General features: G+C 47.2%; 2 protein-coding genes across 6 annotated transcripts in view; one reads left to right on the top strand and one right to left on the bottom strand.

Annotated features, from left to right (window-relative positions):
- The window catches only part of PTPRU (protein tyrosine phosphatase, receptor type, U), a 71078-nt gene extending 69898 nt beyond the window's left edge, over positions 1-1180 (bottom strand). For 3 of the 4 annotated variants that reach the window (XM_004678706.2, XM_004678708.2, XM_004678709.2), the window contains exon 1: positions 995-1180. In XM_004678706.2, the coding sequence (XP_004678763.1) occupies positions 995-1067 (73 nt within the window). In that variant the 5' untranslated portion in view covers positions 1068-1180. The remainder of the gene's footprint in view (positions 1-994) is intronic. The other variant, XM_012722228.1, reaches the window with a different exon arrangement.
- Positions 1181-7761: 6581 nt separating this feature from the next.
- MECR (mitochondrial trans-2-enoyl-CoA reductase) overlaps positions 7762-19394 on the top strand; it is a 29651-nt gene continuing 18018 nt past the window's right edge. Inside the window, exons 1-2 of one of the 2 annotated variants that reach the window (XM_004678705.2) lie at positions 7762-7982; positions 18982-19079. In XM_004678705.2, coding sequence (XP_004678762.1) covers positions 7807-7982; positions 18982-19079 — 274 coding nt within the window. In that variant the 5' untranslated portion in view covers positions 7762-7806. Of the gene's footprint in view, positions 7983-8041; positions 8171-18981; positions 19080-19394 lie in introns of those variants that run through there. The other variant, XM_012722230.1, reaches the window with a different exon arrangement.

The following is a 19394-nucleotide window of genomic DNA, read 5'->3' as shown; positions in this document are numbered from 1 at the left end:
CAGCGCCGCGCAGAACTTGCGAAACAACAAACAGCCCGACATGTCGGAGTCGGCGGCCTCGGGGCCCCGTTTCCTCGCGCCAGAGCCTCAGGCCCGGCCCGCCCCGGAGCACAGGGGCTCCGCGGAGACAACTTGTTCCAGGCCCGCGCGCCACACATGCGGACACACACACACACACACACACACACACACACATCCTGCCACCGCCCCCTCCGGCAGCCTCGGCCCGGCGCACACTCAGCCAGGGCCCAGGCGCGCGCCACACTCGCAACATTCCCGGACACGCAGCCAGCACGCACGGACACACTCACACTCGCATCCCCTCCAGGCACGCTCCTCCTCACGCGTGCCCTGCACACTTGGCACCCCCCGGACCCACGCACTTCCCGGCGGTGCACACCAACCCCAGACACTCCCACACGCACACGCCGTGCACACGGCGCACCGACACACGGCCCGGACCCATTCCCACGCCCTCAAGCATGTACACAGGTCTCACGAGCACACACGCTACACGCGGGCAGCACCCACAGAACACTCCGGCCGCGCGCATAACGCACACACAAACACATTCGCAGACACAAAACAAACAGCGCTGTGGCATGCAGAAGGCAAACAGATGCAACACATTAACAGATACAACTCCGGTCACACAACCAACTCACGCACACACAACGTGCACACACCCTACCTGGCCACCCTACACCCGCCACTACACGCCGACACTCAGCGCTGCCTCGATGCACCTTCACCGGAACAGACTCGCAGTCACACAACCCACACAGCACCTCTTCTTGCACGCGTAACTCACGGACACACAACATTCGCAGGCACAAAACACCCCGAGCACACGACTGCACATCCAACATTCAGACACACACAGCGACGGAGCTGGTAACGCCCGGTCACCGAACACTCAGACTTTCTTCAGAGAGAAATACGCCACGGGCCCGAGGGCGCCGCCGGGCAAACTGGGTCGGACCGACGCGCTTACCTGCCGGAGTCTCGGTCTCGGGCGCGCAGAGCTGGAAGGTGAGCGCCAGGACAAGAGCCTGGGCGCGGGCCATGATGCGCCGCCGCCTGCCCCCGGGCCCAGCGCAGGGGGCGCGGCGGCCAGAGCCCGAGCCCAGCCGGAGGCGAGCCAGAGCCGGAGCGAAGCGGCGCAGCGCGGAGCGGGACTGGCGCCGAGTCCAGAGCGGGAGCCCAAGCAAGCGGGGCGCTGACGTCAGGCCCGCCCGTGCGTTCTGCGGTCTCGAGGCGCCCCCTGCTGGCAGCCGCGCAGGCAAGCGGCAGTTCGTCCCGGTCCCCCGTTGTCCGGGCGCGCCCCTCCTCCACTTCTGCACCCCTGCCTGCAAGTCCCTAGCCCAGGCTGGACGCCCCGTGTCTGCAGGAACCAGCCACCGACAGTCTCAGGTGAGCGTAATCACTGCCACACCTAGCTCCCGCACAGAGACAGACCCAGAGACATCAGGACTCTGTGCCATTCAATGCCTGAACCCCATCTACCTACACCCTTCAATGTGATCCAGTGCACATTTTTACTTACCTCCAAGGACAGGGAGCTCATCATCTACCAATAGTAGGTGACTGAATCTTTGGGAATTCTGGCATTTAGAGTGGCTCATAGTATCCCTGTAGTAGCCTTTTAATATCCATGAGATCTGTAGTGCTGCCCCGCTTTCATTCTTGTTATTAGTGATTTATGTCCTCTTTCTTACTAGTAGCCTTGCTAGACCCTTATTATCTTTATTGGTCTTCTAAAAGAATGAGCTTTTGACTGATTTTTCTCTCTTGATTTCCTGTTTTCAATCTCATGGATTTCTCTTTTCTCATTCTTTCTTCAATTCAGTTTCCTTTGGTTTTAATTTGCCCTATGTTTCTAGCTTCCTAAGCAGATGCTTAGATGATTGGTTTTATTTTTTTCTTCTTTCCTAACATTTGTATTCAGAGCTATAAAGGCTAAGCACTGCTTTTGCTGCATTCCACAAATTTTGATAAGTTGTGTTTTCATTTAGCTTAACAATTTTTTAAATTTTATCTTGAGAATTCTATTTTGAACCATGTGTTATTTAGAAGTGTTTTATTTAATCTCCACGTGTATGGGAATTTTCCAGCTATCTTTTTGTTTCTGATTACTACTTTCATTCCATTTTGGTCTCAAAGCAGATATTGTATGAGTTCTATTATTTTAAATATGTTAAAATGTGTTTTATGGTCCAGAGTATGGTCTATCTTGGGGTGTATTGCACTGCTTGATGAAATGATATCCATTGTACTCAACTGATTGTTAACTTCTACTATGTCCTTACTAATTTTCTGCCTGCTGGATGTTCATTTCCCTTTTTTCTAAGATTTATTTATTTATGCATACAAGAACTGGGGTACAGACCAGGTGAGAGCATTCACCAGAGACAGAGTGGGCAGCAAAACAGGCAGATTAGTGAAATACACTACTGAGGGGAGCAGCAGGAGAGATAGGAGAGGTCTGCTGTACCATGTGGGTCATCTCCCTGGCTGGGGATCAAACTCATGCTGAAGTGGCTGTGACTGGATTTGTAGTGCTGCACTTAAACCCATTGTGCCACCAAGAAGGACCTTGTTCATTTCTTTTTTCCCCACAACCATCTCATGTGTCCTCTTGTCTCTTTCCCTCCTCCTCCTCTTAACCTCAGCACTCTTCATGTATTTGTCTGGTAGTTTTTGAAAGTGTTTTACCATACAATTTCTGTTATATTAATGTCCAGTGTTTGTTTTTATCATTAAGACTTATTTGCTGTACACAATTTTGTTTTTAATTCCCTCCAATCTGATTGGAAATGGCTGAATTTCATCCTTTATTCTGACTATGTAATATTCCATGGCTTGTATGTACCACATCTTTTTTTATCCATTCATCTGCTAAAGGAGATTTAGGCTGCTTTCATGTTCTCCATATTATAAATAATGTTGCTGTGAATATTATAGCATATATAAGGGATTTTGCTGATGGTTGGATATGTCCATTTCTGACAGAGGAGTGTTGAAGTCTTCAGCTATAGTAGTAAAGTCAGATTTCTCCTTGTAATGCTGACTTTTTGAAAATTCTTCCTTTCCATGAAGACTCTGCCTCCCTCACAGATTCTCACTAGTTACTCTATCCTCTGGGTACACAGGTTCAGTATATTTGTGTCTTTTCCCAGTTTAAGCCCTTGTACAATGATCATAATCTAGTTATACATTACTTTACACAGATGGACTCATTTAATTTTCATCATTATTTTTCCCAGCACACAGTTGAGAAAGCTGGGATACAGCGAAAGAAATAGACTACTATGCACTGCTATGCAGCAGCACGCAGGTTGGAATTAAGGTCAGCTGACTTAAATTGAACAGGGCTAAGCCCTTGACTTCCATCATAAAAAAAACAACAACAACAAATATTGGATACTCATTCATTTATTCAACAATTACTATAATCCCAATAGATGTAAAACAAGCAAAAATCCCAACCCTCATGGAACTTACATTCCAGTGGAAAGACAACAACAATAAACCAAAACAATTTGCCATATCGCTATATCTCTAGTACATGAGCTAGTGACATGCCTGAAAAATGGTAGTGGATAGGGTTGAGGGAAAGGTTAAGACAATGAAAGGGAAGGGAATTAATTGTTTCCCTTTTGAACAGAGTACCTAGATATAATGTATTCATTATTTGTCTCCATCTCTAGAACATGAGCTCCCTGAAGCAAAGACTGTCTTAAATCCCAGTGTTTGATGTCTAGCATGTAGTTAGCGCTCAATAAATATTGAATGGATAAATGAATGAATATATAATCTGGCCCTTGCCTTCATGAAGCTTACGTTCTAAGGAGAGAGAACAGCAACATGCAAACACCTATGTGATAACAGTCTGAGGTGTGTACTCTAACAGAAACAGAGGGAGTGTTGTGATCAATAATGGTGGGGACTCTACTTTAATAAAGGTAATCAAAGAATTCCCTCAAGAAGTGGCATGGTGATATTTTTGCTGAGAACTGAAGGAAGAAGGAGCCAGCCTCATGCAATCATTGGGGCTAGGGTATTACTGTGTCCAAAGGCCAGAGCAGTTGGGTTTAAGTACAGCAAGGCCAGAGTGAAGTTGAATAAAGTGAGGGGGGAGGGGCGGGGGAAGATGCAGCAGGAGAAGCCAGCAGGGCCTGTAGATGATATAAGAAATTCTGGGGCTTTGAGTTAAACTCAAAGAGATTAAGGAGAGAAGAGTAAAAAGTTCTGATCTCTGTGTTCTTTTCAGTTCCCAGCAGATGATTGGAGAACAGACTATGGAGGCGAGGGACTCAGGGCAGATGAATCTAAGGGGAGCAGAGTCCAGGGGTTCAGGGTATAGTCCTCCCCATATACTGCCTCCATCCCCAGCTGGCAAAGCTGAGGTTTCCCTGATCCTTGAGGAGGGCTGCGGTCTCCTGGGCTCTTGGTCTTCTTGTAAATACTGATGAGCTCCAGGCTGATCCAGCAGGTAAGAACCAGAAGCAGAGAATTAAAAGAGAGGAAGGAGAAAGGTGACAGACAAGTGCTAGAGCAGAGAAGAGAGAAAGGGCCATCCAGAAAAGGAAAGTCCAGGAGAAAAATCTGGTAAAGAGAAGAAGCAACCAAAAGATCAGACATTATTTGCAGAGGACTCTTGCGGGAATCTCATTTTTGGATATGAAACCAAAGCTCAGACAGTAAGTCTCTTGCCCAGTCATACAACTAGTTAACATTGGGCCCAGGATTCAAACCTCGAGCTAACTGATTCTACATCCCTCTGCTCTTTGGGCAGGAAAGACTACAAGGCAGAAACTATGAGGAAGAAAGAGAACACAGGCATTAGGTAGACAGATGAAAGAGAACATTCTGCATCACTTGAAAAAGACCACAGACTCCTGTGATCCTTGAGAAAAGAGAGACGGGAGAAGGAAAGTCCTGGCCTGGAGTGACTGACCCAAATCTAGGAAAAGGAGACAGCTCCACAGACAGGGCCAGGCCACCAGGAGATTCAGTTTCTCTCAACTCATGGAATATGTATGACACCTATCCTGGGCCAGGCCCCATATTGGGTGCTGGCGTCAGGGAGACACACAAACATGCTCCACCCTTGCCCGAAGGGAGAGAGCACATCAATAAATAATAGCCTGGTCCCAGTGGCCGTAAAGCCAGCCCAGAGAAGACACAAAGGCAGCAAAGGAGTTCAGGAAACACCAAAGCAATGATACAGGCACCTGAAGCCCCACCCCACCCCCACCCCACCCCCGTAGGCAAGGCAGGGAAGAACACATCAGGCAGGAGCAGCTGCTAGAATAAAGACATGACGCGTGATGCTGGGAAAGGTGAGTTTCAGATGCTGTGGGAGCATAAGCTGTGAGGTCCAACCACAGGTGATAAAGACAGTGTGGGGGTCAGAAGATGCAAGAGGCAAAGATCTTGAATGCAAAAGCAGGATAATTGGTCTTGAACTGCTCAATCAATGATTCTCAAACTATGCCTCCGGGGAGAACTTAAGTATTCCTGAAGCCAAACTGAGGAGTTCTGTCACTGAATGAAAACCACGGTCATATTTTTCTAATTGGCAAGACAGCAGCTTCATTACAGTGAAGAGTTTTCTGGTGTTTTTTCCCGCATACGCTTTTTCATACCTGTGAGGCATGTCATCAGTATGAGAAAATGATAGGGCATAGAATCATAGTTTTGCTTACCCTTTTAGGTTTAATGTAAATTTAAGCTTGTATTATTTCACAGCCTTCTACAAAGAACTTTGTTTTCCAGTTCTCTAGAAATATCAGGGAGTCATGGAAGGACTTTAGGCAAGGGGAAAGCAAAATCTGATCTTTGTGTTTTAAAATAAAAATCATTCTGGACAGCTGAGAGGAAGGAATTGGGGAAGGAGAGAGGAAAGATCTTGGTTAGGCTGTTGATACAGAGGTGATCTGAACTGAAAGTGAGGACTATCAGAATGGTTGGGGGGACTAAATCTCACCCCTCAGGAGGAAGATCTGCTGATGATTCCCCAGGCCTCCTGGCCAGGCTGCCCAGGGAATTCAGAGGAGTCAATTTGGCAGAGAAGATAATGTCAACAGCTCAATGTCACCTAGGAAGTCTCCCAGCAGAGGATTACTTTGTATCTCCCTACATAAGGGGGCTCCTGTGTGACCATGAAAATAGGAAGTAGGATAAGGTATCATTCCTGTGTGCAAGTGTGAGTGTGTGTGCACACACATATGTGCTCACACACAGAGGTAGAACCAAGTTTAACCCTCACCATGGGACACCAATTTTCTCTGATAAACACAAGTGCAAATGCTTTTTCAGCATATGCTATGAGCCAGACCTTTTCCATTTAATCTTCACAGTAATTTCCAATAACATTTATCAAATGCTTTCAAGAGCCAAGCATTGTGCTATAGTGTTTCAATTGAGTAATATCTCACCTTGAAACTATTATCTCCTTCATTTTAAGGATAAGAAACAAGCAACACAGAGAGGTCAATGACTTGTCCAAAAATCAAATGGCTGGAAAATGGAGTCAAAGCCAGGTTTGCCAGAATCCAGTACTTCACCCTTTATCCCAGCACTTTGCTTTCTTCTCTTCCTCAGAGCAAAGACTGTGAGGCAAGCTTTGGGTCTATAAAGCCCAGAGAAAGAACTCATCCTTATCCTGAAAAGCCCTGGCTCAATGTTTCTCAAAGCCTATTCCTTGGGCCACCTGCATTAGAATATTCTTGAGAGCGTGTGAGAAATGTAGGCTCTGGACCCCTTCCCAAGATTCTAATTCAGTAAATCTGAGATGGGAGCTCTGGTGATTTTTATGCACACTGAATACTTTGAGTCACAGGACTAGATCCAATAGCACGTCCTCCAGTAGCCCCCACCCCACCCCCATCCCAGAGCACCTCTCTCCTCCAGACTCCAAAATTGCTCTCATGCTCTACCTCCAAATGGGGCTCTGGACTGCTAGTTATAGTTGTTTTCTCCCGTCCACTAAAAATAGATTTAACTTGTCTTCTGGGCTACATCTTTTCACAAAGCACTTCCCCTGTGCTTGTTCTACTCAGTCACCTTCTGTGAGCATTTGAGGGGGCTCTCCTTGTGACCCTCTTATATCTGAAAACACTGGTTTTTTACACTGTGTTCTCCCACCCACAGTAAATGTATTCTACTGTTTCATCCAATCCTTACAATAATTTTAAAGGAGGTATATTATCACCATTGTACCAATGAGATAAGACTGGTTCAGTCACTTGCCTAAGGCAAGCCAGGAAGTGGCAAGGCTAGAATCTGATTCTAAATCTTGCAAAAGATTTCTAAATCCACCCCCAGTACCTTTGCTTCCACACCATCTACATTTTCTGTAGAGGGACGTTAAATCCAGCCTTCCTCTGCTATTAGAGGATGGTGGGTGTTGAATGTTTATGCCTTAAAAGGCTTGGCACCCCTAAGCTGGCGGTAAATGGTAAGAAGGAGACACGGAGGCCAGGATAGGGTTAACGACTTCCCCCAAATCAAACACCAACCGCAGATTTTAGGCACGGCTGAAATCAGTCCCAGACGCTTCTTTTTGGGAATAAACTTTGGCGGGCCTCGAATTCCGGCAACTGCAAGTCCCTCCCACGGCCATGCTTTGCTCCAGGCTAGGCTCACCCTCTCGGGCTGCCGAGGCGCAGGAACCAAGGAAACAGCCCTTTGAAAGGAGCAAGGGGCGTGGCCACGCCCAGGGGCGGGGCGGGGCGCGGGCGCGCGGCGCGGGCCGATGACGTACACTCGGCGTCAGACTTTGAGTTGACTGGAGGGAGCATGTGGGTCGGCCGGGCGTTGTGGGGGCTGCGAGCCCCAGCCCAGCTGCGACCCGGGCTGCTCCCGACTTCTGGCCGCCGCGGGTCTGGCTTCGCCAACTACTCCGCTTCTGCAGAGCCCTCCCGGGTACAGGCGCTGGTCTATGGGCACCACGGAGACCCAGCCAAGGTCGTCGAGTAAGAGACGGCGCCGAAATGGGGAAGGGGACTGGGGAGCCTGGAGGGCTTAACTTGGGCTATGGAGAAGGTTGGAGAAGGGAGATGCAGACTCCGAGGTAGAAAGCGAAGAACGAGACCGAAACTGAAGCCCAGGGCGCTCTTGGTAGCTCAGAAAGTCGGCGCTTCGAGATATTTGAAAACCCGAGGTACCGTTACAATGCTAACAGTGGCTGACATTAATTGATCGAGTGCAGTGTCAGGCATTCCTTTACTTAAGAGCATGCTCCCATTTAATCATTCCATTTAATCATTCCAACAACCTTTTGAGGTAGTACTTGATTTAATGCCATTTTGCCGATGAGAAACTAAGGGGTGAGAAATAAAATCATCTCCAAGGTCACAAGCCTGGATCTGAGTCCAAGTCTGACGGGCCGGCTACTAGTCTCTTCTGCTCTATCATTTTTTAGAGAGACTTTAAAGAATATTTTTACCATTACACGGATCTTCATTTCTCAGTGAAGTAGGTCAGTGATGATCATTGTTTACATTTTAGAGAAGTGAAGGGATTTGTCCAAAGTAAGGTAGTTAACAAGTTATTGGAATAGAGAATGGAATCTGTGGCTTCTGACCCTTTTCTTGACTCTCCTCTATAGGCATGCACCTTCAGCTAGTTTTGAACAGGCTCCTGTTGTGGAGCCGTATAAACCTAAAGTTATAGTATATAGGGGTCATGTCATTCAGCCCCTGTAAGCCGAATGGATCTTAAATCTGTGGTTTTTGCATGTGGCTAATAAAAACATATCTGACTTGTCAACCATTATGAATCTCCATATGAGTGATGACAGCCATTTGGAAGGCTAGAAGGGTCACGATAGTGGAGCTAAGACAGAAGCACTGGTCAGGGAATCAGAAACCCTAAAATTGAATCGCTTGCCCTACTCTATTTGGCAAGTGTCTGTGGTTCTCTAAGTCATGTTTTCATCATTTTTAAAAATGGAGACAATACAGTCATAGCTTATAGTGCTAATCAACTTAGATGTCAGTCTTACGCTCACCACCCGAAAGTACTGCATAACTCTCTTGCAGACCCTAGTTTACAGCTATTTCATTTCTAGCAAATGGGTTTGATTGTTTTCCAAAAGATAGGCAAACAATTATTTTCATGGTTAGAATTTTTCCAAAAAATAGGCAAACAATTATTTTCATGGTTAGAATTCAAAGTAGAGTGCGCGGTTTGACAGCCCATGTTCTAAAATTGAAATGGTTCAGAGGAGATTAGCATGGTCCCTGCACAAGAATAACACATCTATTTGTAAAGCATTCCACGTTTTTACTTAAAAAAGAAAAAACAGTAACAAGCTAGATATTTTGACAGCTAGAAGGGGTAAGCCTCAGATAAATTCAGGGTCACACACTCAGCCTCGACATATCTACCGTTAGAAGAAATGAATAAATTTTTGAGAGAACACATCAGTCAATAAATTCCAAATTGTATGTTGATCATAGATAATAAATTACCATGTCAGGAAGACATCTCCCTGAGGACTGTGCCTAAAACTGGTAAAGCTCTGATGAACCCTCCTTTTCCAGGAGTGCATCCCAAATCGGAACAATCTCTTGCTTCTTTCACGGGCTTGTAATTTATGTGTCTGGTGCAGGAGCCGCCACAAAACAGGTGCTTCAAAAGTGTTAGTTAAATCTGATTCTAATTTCAGTAAGAAAGACACCTTTTTAAGGTACGTGGTAATAAGGAAAGCATCTTCCATGTTCATGGACCCTGAGGAAAGGCGTAGGAAGGTTAGGCAGCTGAGTGTAGCCACTTCCTGGTTGATTCCCTCCTGTGGGAGAACCAGGGGAGCTGGAATAGTCTGGTTTGTTTACAGATGCCACTAAGGGAAAAAAAGAACAGCTTCTTTTGGCTCCCTCTGGAACCCTAGTAAACTTCCTAGGAGTTCAAAACATGATTCTCCCATGAATCATATTGAACTCTGCTCGCATCTCAGTCACTGTGTCACTTAACTAGGTATTCCCAGGTTCACCCCTGAGGTACTTTGTAGGTCTAGGATGGTCCTAAACATTATTTAAAAATCTCCTTATGACATCCAGGCCAGGGTTGAGAACAAGGAGCTAGTGCTGTGGGGATATGGGCTGGCAGACAGGCAGTAATTCTCCCTCTGCTACAGAAGGGCCCTGGGGGAAGCCTGGGAAGGTTCGGCAGCTGAGTATAGCTGACCCAGATTCAGGCAACCTGACTTGTTAGTATGGACTGAAGCCAGAGGCTGGGACTCTCTTCTTTGTAGTCATGTTTTAGAAGGTTTCTGTCACAGAAAGAATCAGGTGTCCTTTAAACATCACGGTGACTGGGTATGTAGGTCAGGTTACCCAAGGTAGGGTCATGGAACTACCCAGAGTCCCAGCAAAGGGCACCCAAACTGGCCTGGTGTTTGGCATTTGCACTGTGAGCCAGAGCTTTGCAGGTAAGAGGATGTGAACAAGGAACAGCCTGCATAAGACTGAGGAGTTGCAGAACTCCTCAAAATGAGGCCTCCAGGGATTGCCTATTACAGCATTCTGAATGTGTTTCTCCAAATGTTTTGGTTATTCTCTCCTAAGTTTTTTTCGTTGGTCTCTTAGGTGTTTCTCTGCCCCCAAAACAGACTTCCCTGAATAAGTACTTGGGCCTTTTTCATTTAAAGGATTAAACACCACATGTAAATGAAGTCAGGCTGTACAGGAGAAAAATGACAAACATGGGAGAATTACAGACATTGTAGAAATTTCAGAGGTTCCTGTGGCCACTGCCCTTTGTTCAGGATTCTCTATCCAGTATTTTCCATAAATGCTAAAGGCTTTCTCTTTCCTTTTGTTGCTGAAGGCCCCCTTTCAGAACTTTGACTCTTATGGTAAAAAGCTCTCATCTATTCTTTACCTAGTATGTGGCAAGCATTGGGCTAAGTGCTCAGTATCATGGAATTCAAAAATCACAATAACCCAGTTTGGTCATTGTTATCCCCATATTACAGATCGGGAAACTGATGCTCAAGAAACTTAAAAATCACTTGCCTAAAACCTAGGTTACAACTTGGATCCCTTCTTTATTAGAACTTCTTGATAATAGGCATCAAGCTGAAGATAAAATGACAGTTATCTTAAATGTTATTTGAGAATGAAATGGAGTATAAAATTGGGACTAAGATAGGTCAGGAGAGAAAACTGAAATTATAGGATTCAGCTGTCCCCAAATCTCTACTCTTCATAGAAAGGGAAGTACACAAGCTGGCTGGAATGTTACCCTCTGTCTCCTCCCCTGCTCAGGACCCTGAAGCTCTTCAAGGCTCTCTGACCCATCTACTGCTAGCATGAGATGAAACAAAACTGCAAACTCTTGGGCGCATACCCGCTCTGTCTCACCAGATGGAATTTGCTGGGTAGGACTCAGGCTGTGTAGGTCATAAGTTCTCACTGTGCGACATTGTTTACTCTCAAGGGAGTTCTTCCCATCACAGTTGATGGCAGGTTTAAAACCTAAACTATGCAGGTGACTTGGTTGTTGTTTTTTAAAGCTTTATTTATGCATACAGAACTGGGGTACAGGCCAGAGTTAGAGGGGCGTGAGAGGACTCACCAGAGACAGAGTGGGGAGCAGAACAGGCCGACTGACGAAGTACACTGCTGAGGGAACAGCGGGCGGGTCAGGAGAGGTCTGCCGCGCCATGTGGGTCAGCTCCCTGGGTGGGGGTCGAACTCGTGGATAGCTTCTTGGTGCTATGCTTTAACCTGTTGCTCTACCAGGGAGGGCCCTAACTTGGTTTTTAAGCCAGAATGCAGCAACCTCCAAGGAACCACACTGTGGCTAGAAATCTGGGGTTCTGGGACAAGATTTCACCCTGAATACCCTTTGCTCTTAGGAAGTTACACAATGCATACACAGCCCCCTTCCCTCCCAGCCTCCAGCCAGGCAGGGGCTACTGTCACCTCTGTACCCTCAGAGTCCAAAGCAGCTGCGGGCAGGGAGTCTGCCCCCTGCTGACTCCCCACAGAGACTAAACCACAGACTCTAACTTCCTTGGAACAAGTTTCCCCATGCCTGCAGATGTGGAGTATTACGGGGCTTGCAGGGGCTGACAGTCTTAGCTGAGAAAGAGGAAAGGACTGAGAAGGGAGGCATAGGGGAGGGTTTATTTGCTGACCACCTGGGCAGAAACTCCAGAAGTTGCCTCAGTCTCTGATTCCCTTTAGTTAAATACAAATGTGCTAAGGAGCAAAGAGCCCTGAATGGTGGAAGGGCAAGATTACTTCAAGGCAGAGAAGCTGAAAGAGGCATAGGTTGGGGGCAAGTAGGTGTGCCTGACACACCCAGAGATGTGACACGGAGGAGCTTTGCTTAGGAAAAGGAGCTTCCCTGGGTGCCCAGGATTCTAGAACTGCACCAATTGAGGCTGCCAACACCCCTGCTGGGGGACAAGCTGTTACAAGCTGTGAGTTGACGGACTTCATCTCCGCCCCCCCCCACCCCACGATCTCCCATTTGTGCTCTGTTTAATGATTATTAAGCCCAATCCCACAACAATGTACCCAGCATACCAGGCATTTCACTAAGTCACAGAACGTGACTTGTTTGTGACCATGGGGACTGCAGACAGTCTGGGGAGAGCCACGTAAGATGTTCCCTTCCCTAACTGCCCTACAGTGGGTCCTGGCTCTGTAAAGAGCAGATGAGAAAGTCCCTGTGCCCATTTCTTCCTGCTCAAAATGATATTGGGCAGCTTGAGGTGACTGAGTGGAAGATGCGAGATAAGTACAAATGGTTGCTAATTAAATGCAGAAGGTGGGGAAAAGATCTTAGTAGAACTGGCAAGTGCCCGCCTTACACAGCACATATAACTGAGCCAGTCCCCAGAGTACTGGCCTCTTTTTTCCCCTCTCAAAAGGCTCTTTCTTCTGCCTGCTTTTGTCTCCCTTGTAGTTCATATGGCATCACAGGTGTACAGCCTCGGCCTCAAAGGAGCCATTGTGACCTTATCCAGTCTGGGATCTGTCGAGGGAAGACAGTGGCATCCCTCGGAGTTGTATGGCGCCACCACACTCACAGGGGAAGGACCTGAACAGTCTTGGGAAAGTGACTTGAAGTCTAGCCAGGCTGTGTTTGGGTGCCTCGTTTGCACCCCATCACATAGCTACCGGTTCCTTTGGTGAGTTAAAAGAAAACAGGGAAGAAATTGCTATCATTATGCCAAAGGTCCAACTCCAGGAATTCAGACAGGAATTCCTGTCTCGGCAGAATGGTATCCTTGACAACGCTGTTAGAACTGTGGCAGGAACAGCAGTGTCTGTGGTATTGATGGCATTCCACTGGGCAGGCTGGGGCAGGTCTCCCTGGTGAGCCGCAGCTGGACCAACACACATCCCCCTGGGCGTGCAGCTTGCGTCAGGGCCCCGCACCCTCAGCCACCTGTGTTTGCAGCTTCAGCTTGCCAGCTTCTCGACCCTTGTCCCCACCCTACTCTCCTCCTTCCTACTCCTGTGAATTTCAGCCGCATAGAGCAGCTATGCGGGAGACACGGGAGAGAACTGGGAAGCCGGTGCAGCGCCCCTCAAACTGCAGCTTGAGGACAGACATGCTGAAAGAAAAGTGTTGCCCACTGAGTTAATTCTGGCAGCTCTGGATTCCACAAAGCCTTGCAGGTGTTTTTTGAGGACTTCTCAGAACGTTTATGGCTGACGTGCAGGCTGAATCTTCTCCAGGGAGCAGCCTGCAGGCAGCATTTCTCAAACACAGGACCCCAGGGAAACCTTACCTCTCCCAGGACAGGAGTTGCACACTGTAAGGGATGCCAGTTCAACTGAGTCAAGCTTAAGATGAGGTATTGCCACTTTATAATAGTTTTAACCTTGGGCGAGTTATTTCTCTAAGGATCAGTTTCCCATCTGTAAATTGGGGTGATGATACTCTAGAGAGAGATTTTGAGAACTAATAATCCTGTATATAAAAAGCAGAGCACAGTGTTTGGAATTTAGTAAGCTGTCAACATTAGTTGTCCTCTTTTAAAATTTATTTCTATTTATGTGTTCAAGAACTGGGGTGTAGGCCAAAGGTATAGGGAGCAAGAGAATTTACCAGAGACAGAGTAGGGAGCAGAACAGGCAGATCTACCGAAAGATACTGCCAGGGGAGCCATGGGAGAGACGGGAGAGGTCTGCTGCGCCATGTGGGCCAGCGTCTTGGTGGAGGATTAAACTCATGCTGCAATGGCTGGCCATGGTTGATAGTGCTGAAACTTTAACCCCACACCACCAGGGAAGTCCTCTAGTTATCATCGTACGTCCAGCGCTGTCACCTCTGCTCTCATGGACTGCATAGACACACAGCAGACTCCAGCTTTTTCTGTCTACCAGAGCACCTCCCTCCCACTCCCAAGCCACTCCTTCCCCCGAGATGCCCAAGCCAGAAGCCTAGGTGCAATCAAAAAATTCCCACTACCTCCACATGCAGTTGGTCACCAAGTGATAGCAGTGCCACTTCACGTTTAAGGGACGGCAGGTTACTGAATCCTCTGCATTGCCAGAGCTCCAATCCAAAGCACCTGTCAAGTCAGATTCTTCGCCATCCCCTCTGGCAGAAAAGCCTACTTTCCTCTCTTGGTTCATCCAGTAAACTCTTGTTTATTTTTCAAGCCCCAATAGAAAAAGCCCATCTGCTAATCCTTTGTTTTCCTCTGGCCAGATGCTGTCAGCTTTTGCGTCACCAGCCATGTTTCCACACAATGAATTCCCACTCAGTCAAGCTCCTAGGCATGGTTTTTTTTTAATCTGTGAACCTCTTGGCAAAGTACTCAGTAGAACTGCTAGTAAATGTTGAATTAAATTTACTTGGGGGCCTCCCTGTAGGTAGCACAGTGCTATCAAGCTATCACCAGCCACTGCAGCATGAGTTTGATCCCAGGCCAGCTAGGGAGCTGACCCACATGGCACAGCAGACCTCTTCTGTCTCACCCACTGATCCCCTCAGCAGTGTATTTCAGTTGATCTGCCTGTCTGGCCTACACCCCAGTTCTTGTGTGTATAAATAAATAAATTTACTTGAATTTCCTCAAAAGTTGCTGTTTCCTTTTATGATTCAGTCATTGTTTTTAAAATAGAGCAGCTAGTTGTCACAGGGGTTTCCTTGGATATTATTACCACTGATAACAGCTGCCATTTCTTCAGCATCTAGGATATCACGTACTCTAAGCCCTATGACCTGGCTTCTAGTTTTCCCCACTTTACAGATGAGCACCCTAAGGTCTGTCAGTTGGTAAATGCAGAACCAGGAAGACGAAGTACACACCTCAATAGCTAAATCTGTGGTTGAGCCCCTCCTCTGATCCCTAAATGGCTAGCATTTTTACACCCCATTTCCTCATTGGAGAGGAAAAGACAGTTACTTTAGGAAACATTCTTGGGTACTGTTGTGGTCCCAGACACTGCTCAATACTGGGTTAAAACAAAAAACTCTCTGGGCCCTCCCTGGTGGTGCAACAGGTTAAGGCGCAACACTATGAATCGATCTGCAGCCACTGTAGCACAAGTTTGATTCCCAGCCAGGGTGGTGACCCACATGGTGCAGCAGACCTCTCCTGACCTGCCCGCTGCACCCCTTAACAGTGTTCTGCTCCCCACTCTGTCTCTGGTGAATCCTCTCACTGCCCCTGCACATCTGGCCTGTACCCCTGTATGCATCAATAAATAAATCTTAAAGAAAAAAAAAGCTAAACCTCTCTGCCCTCCTTGAGCTCACAGTCAAACAGGGAGACCACACACATACACTTCAAGTTTGTGAACTTGGTGGTAAATATAAAGAACAATGAAATCACAATCTGAAATACCTGGTTCCAAATCTAGATTGGATCTGCAACTCACAAATCTACAAAGCTTTGGAAACTAACACACATTTTGTTTACTCACAACTCATTTGGAGGCAAAACCCCCATGGAACATGAAGTTTGTGCATGGTTGTTACTCATCCCACTTCTTGGGAATATTCATTCACCTTGCTGTAGAAAGTGTGTGTCAGATCATAGCCTCCAGCAGGGAATGGGGAGCCACGGGTCTGTGGTGTAGCTGGCCCTGAGTTTTGGAAAATGGATGTGAATGTCTGCCTTGTGACCAACTGAATGTGTGTGAGTGTGATTTCATAAACTAAAAAGCAGTAAACTGTCAGATGGCCTGAAGGGTTTGGTCACCCCCTTCTGTGTGATGAGACCACTGAGGACAAAGCACGTGATACGTATCCACACACACAACACCCCTGCCCCAGGGGAAGTTAAACTGGGGCCAGATCTTAAAGGGTGAATTGAATTTCTCATTTCATGGAGAAGTTTTATGTGGACTGAGGAAAGAGCATGCAGTATAAGATGCCTTCAAGTAGCTTAAGCACATAGACGTTGTCAGCTTATGAAAAGACTAGTGATCTGTGAAGGAGCGGTATGGGTACTGTGACGGGCACGCCTACGGGCACTCGCTCTGGGCAGGAGCTGCCTCCAGAACTGGCCCTGCACACATTCATGGAGGAGCATCACTGTCAGGCTGATGCCTCCTGCCCCGGCCACCCCTCTGTCCACAGGCGGGTCCTCCAGAAGAGTGCTCACCTCGCCACCGTCACTTGGCGTGGGGTCAGCCCCTCTCCTCTAAGGTTGGACTTCCAGGTTCAAATCAGCCACCTACTACTTCTGGAGGCTTCAGGAAGTTCTCCACCTCTTTCGTGGCCTTGTTCCTTGCCTATAAGATCCAAATAATAGTATGAAAAGCACTTAGCAGAGTGCTGACTGATAAGCACTCGAACAGTCGTTATCACTACGCTGTGTACTCTTGCTGTGCATAATATAGACATTCCTTAATGCTTGAAACGTTTTTTAAGCCTTTATTCTCTCAGCCCTGGTCGTCAGCTCCTGCTGCTTAACCAGTTTCTGTAGAGGACATTTATATTTTGGCTTTTGGAGCTGCTTCTAATGTTGCTACAGCCTGGCTTCCCTTACTTTGGTCATGAGCCCCAGCTTAGGTCCCCCAGTAGTCCTTGTAAGCAGCCAGGGGATCCCCAGACTAATTTTAGGATGATGTAGAGGGAGGTAAATAAGATCACTAGCTTTGAGATTAAATAAGCCCTGCCCAGTTATTTTAAGTTTTATATGGGACTGAACCTCCCTGGTGGCACAAGGGGTTAAGTCGCAGCACTATGAAGCTGTCCACAGCCACTGCAGCATGAGTTTGATCCCTGGCCAGGAAGCTCTTCACATGGTGCAGCAGACCTCCCCTGTCTCGCCTGTTGTTCCCCTCTGCATTGTATTTCAGTGGATCTAGTTGTTCTGCTCCCCACTCTCTCTTGTGATTCCTCTCACCTCACCTCCCCACCCCTAACCCTGCACCTCTGGCCTGTACCCCAGTTCTGGTATGCATAAATAAATCTTTTAAAAAAAAAAAAAGAATTCGTATGGGACTATGGGTACATTCCTCACACGAGTATTATCTCCTAAATCTGATCATATATTTAAAGTTCTTAGCACTGAACCTAGTGAGTGCATAATAAGCATCCCATAAATATCTGCCACCATTATTACTATTGTACAAGGCATTTCTTGAAAACCACACCTTTATGGCCCTCTCTGGTGGCACAACGGGTTAGGAAGCAGCACTGCAAGCAGGCAAAAGCCTCTTCAATGCGAGTTCGAACCCTGGCCCCAAAGATGATCCACATGGCATTGCAGACCTCTCCTGACTCCCCTCAGCAGTGTACTTCATAGATCTGCTTGTTCTGCTCCCAGCTCTGTCTCTGGTGAAGCATCTTACCGCCCCTCCACCTCTGACTTGTACCTCAGTTCTGTATAAATAAATCTTAAAAAGAAAACCACACCTTTACCCCAAGATGTAGCCTGAAGAAAGGTCCGATTTCTGCAGGAAATTGGGTGGAATCACATCAACTTAATACAGTGACATTGCTGTCTAATGCTGTGAGCCTCTGGCTGACAATTCTTTGTATAAGTAAAAGTATGGAAAATGTTTGGTACATTCGAGCAGAGGAAAGCATTGCTCACATTAAGTCTTAGGGTTATGGTGAAGATAGAGCCGCCTCAAGTAGCTAAAGTTCTGAGTGCCCAAGAGGGTCTTTTTTCATAAAAACAAAAGTAACAGATATTGTCAAGGGGCCTCCCACAAGAGCCCTTCAGTGGGTTTTACCCACCAACCACAGTTTGAGTGGGATAGAGGTTAGGTCCATGGCATCTGGGGCCCACCACCAGCAAAGGGAGTTACTACGCAGACTTGAACCAGGAGAGACTCTGGAAGTGTTCAAGCGTAAATCCCCACCCCTGTTTACCAATGTGGACTAGAGCAGGAAGGAAACTTGCTGTCAGCGACAGCAAAGCCCGCAACCCTGCGGTGGGGCTTCAGTCCCGCATCCTTCTGACAGGCTGGATCCTCTATCCTCAGGCAGAAAGGACATCACTCCAGCAGGTGTTTTTTGAATTCCATCTGTGTTTCCTTCACCCCTCTGCAGCTAATGGAAATGCCTTGTCTCCCCAAGTGGGGGGTGAGGAGGCAGCAGTGGGTGGAAAACAAATGAGCTAGCCCTGGGTCCCCAGAAATACATGCTCATACGAAATACTTAGAGTGCCCCTTACAGGTAAGAATCTGGCCCACCAGGTCAGAAGTGGGGCCTGAGAATCTATTAGTAAGCACACCACCTGATACCCATAATCAAGCACTTTTAGAAAACAGCTAATCCAGTCCAGCAGAAGTTTGAACGCCTACTCTAGAGTGGGCGGGGTTGAGAGGTCAGGAGGAGTATCCCATTCACAGTTCACGAGTGAACCTGTATCCTGTGCTGATCCCTTCAGTACCTCTTTCCTAACAGAACCCTGACTCCCAGGTACAAAGTGGCAGCTCAAAAATCCTGCTACCTGACCTACTTTGGGAGATGGTCTGAGCAAAAGATGCCCTGTCTTGCCTGGGTGACATTAACATCTCTCTTTGACTTTGTGCTCAGACTGAAGAATCAGGAGCTTGCTGCTGTGGGCAGATCGGACATCCATGTGAAGATGCTGGCGGCCCCTATCAATCCATCGGACATAAATATGATCCAAGGTAACCTTGGTTTCTGTGGCTTATGTTAATTGACATTTTTGCTTAGCTGCCACCTCATTTTCATTCTTCCTCAGGTGTGGGTGTGAAATTCCTGTGATTAGTGGCAGCTGTTCTCCAGATGCGCCTGTCTGCAGACAATGTGAGCCCTCCCATGGCCTCCCCTGTCTGGAATGCGAGGCCTTTTCCAGAATCAGGAACACTCAAAATTGCCATGGGGAATAAACAACTATGGTCAAGTGCTAATATACTGGACGCAATTCATACTTTGTCTTATTATTTAATCCTCATAGTAACCATGGACATTGCTACAGTATA

The sequence above is a fragment of the Condylura cristata genome, unplaced genomic scaffold (assembly GCF_000260355.1).
Source record: "Condylura cristata isolate star-nosed mole 26May11 unplaced genomic scaffold, ConCri1.0 scaffold00008, whole genome shotgun sequence".
Taxonomy (NCBI): domain Eukaryota; kingdom Metazoa; phylum Chordata; class Mammalia; order Eulipotyphla; family Talpidae; genus Condylura; species Condylura cristata.
Note: the sequence above shows the minus strand (reverse complement) of the source record. Positions and strands in the feature narration are given on the sequence as shown.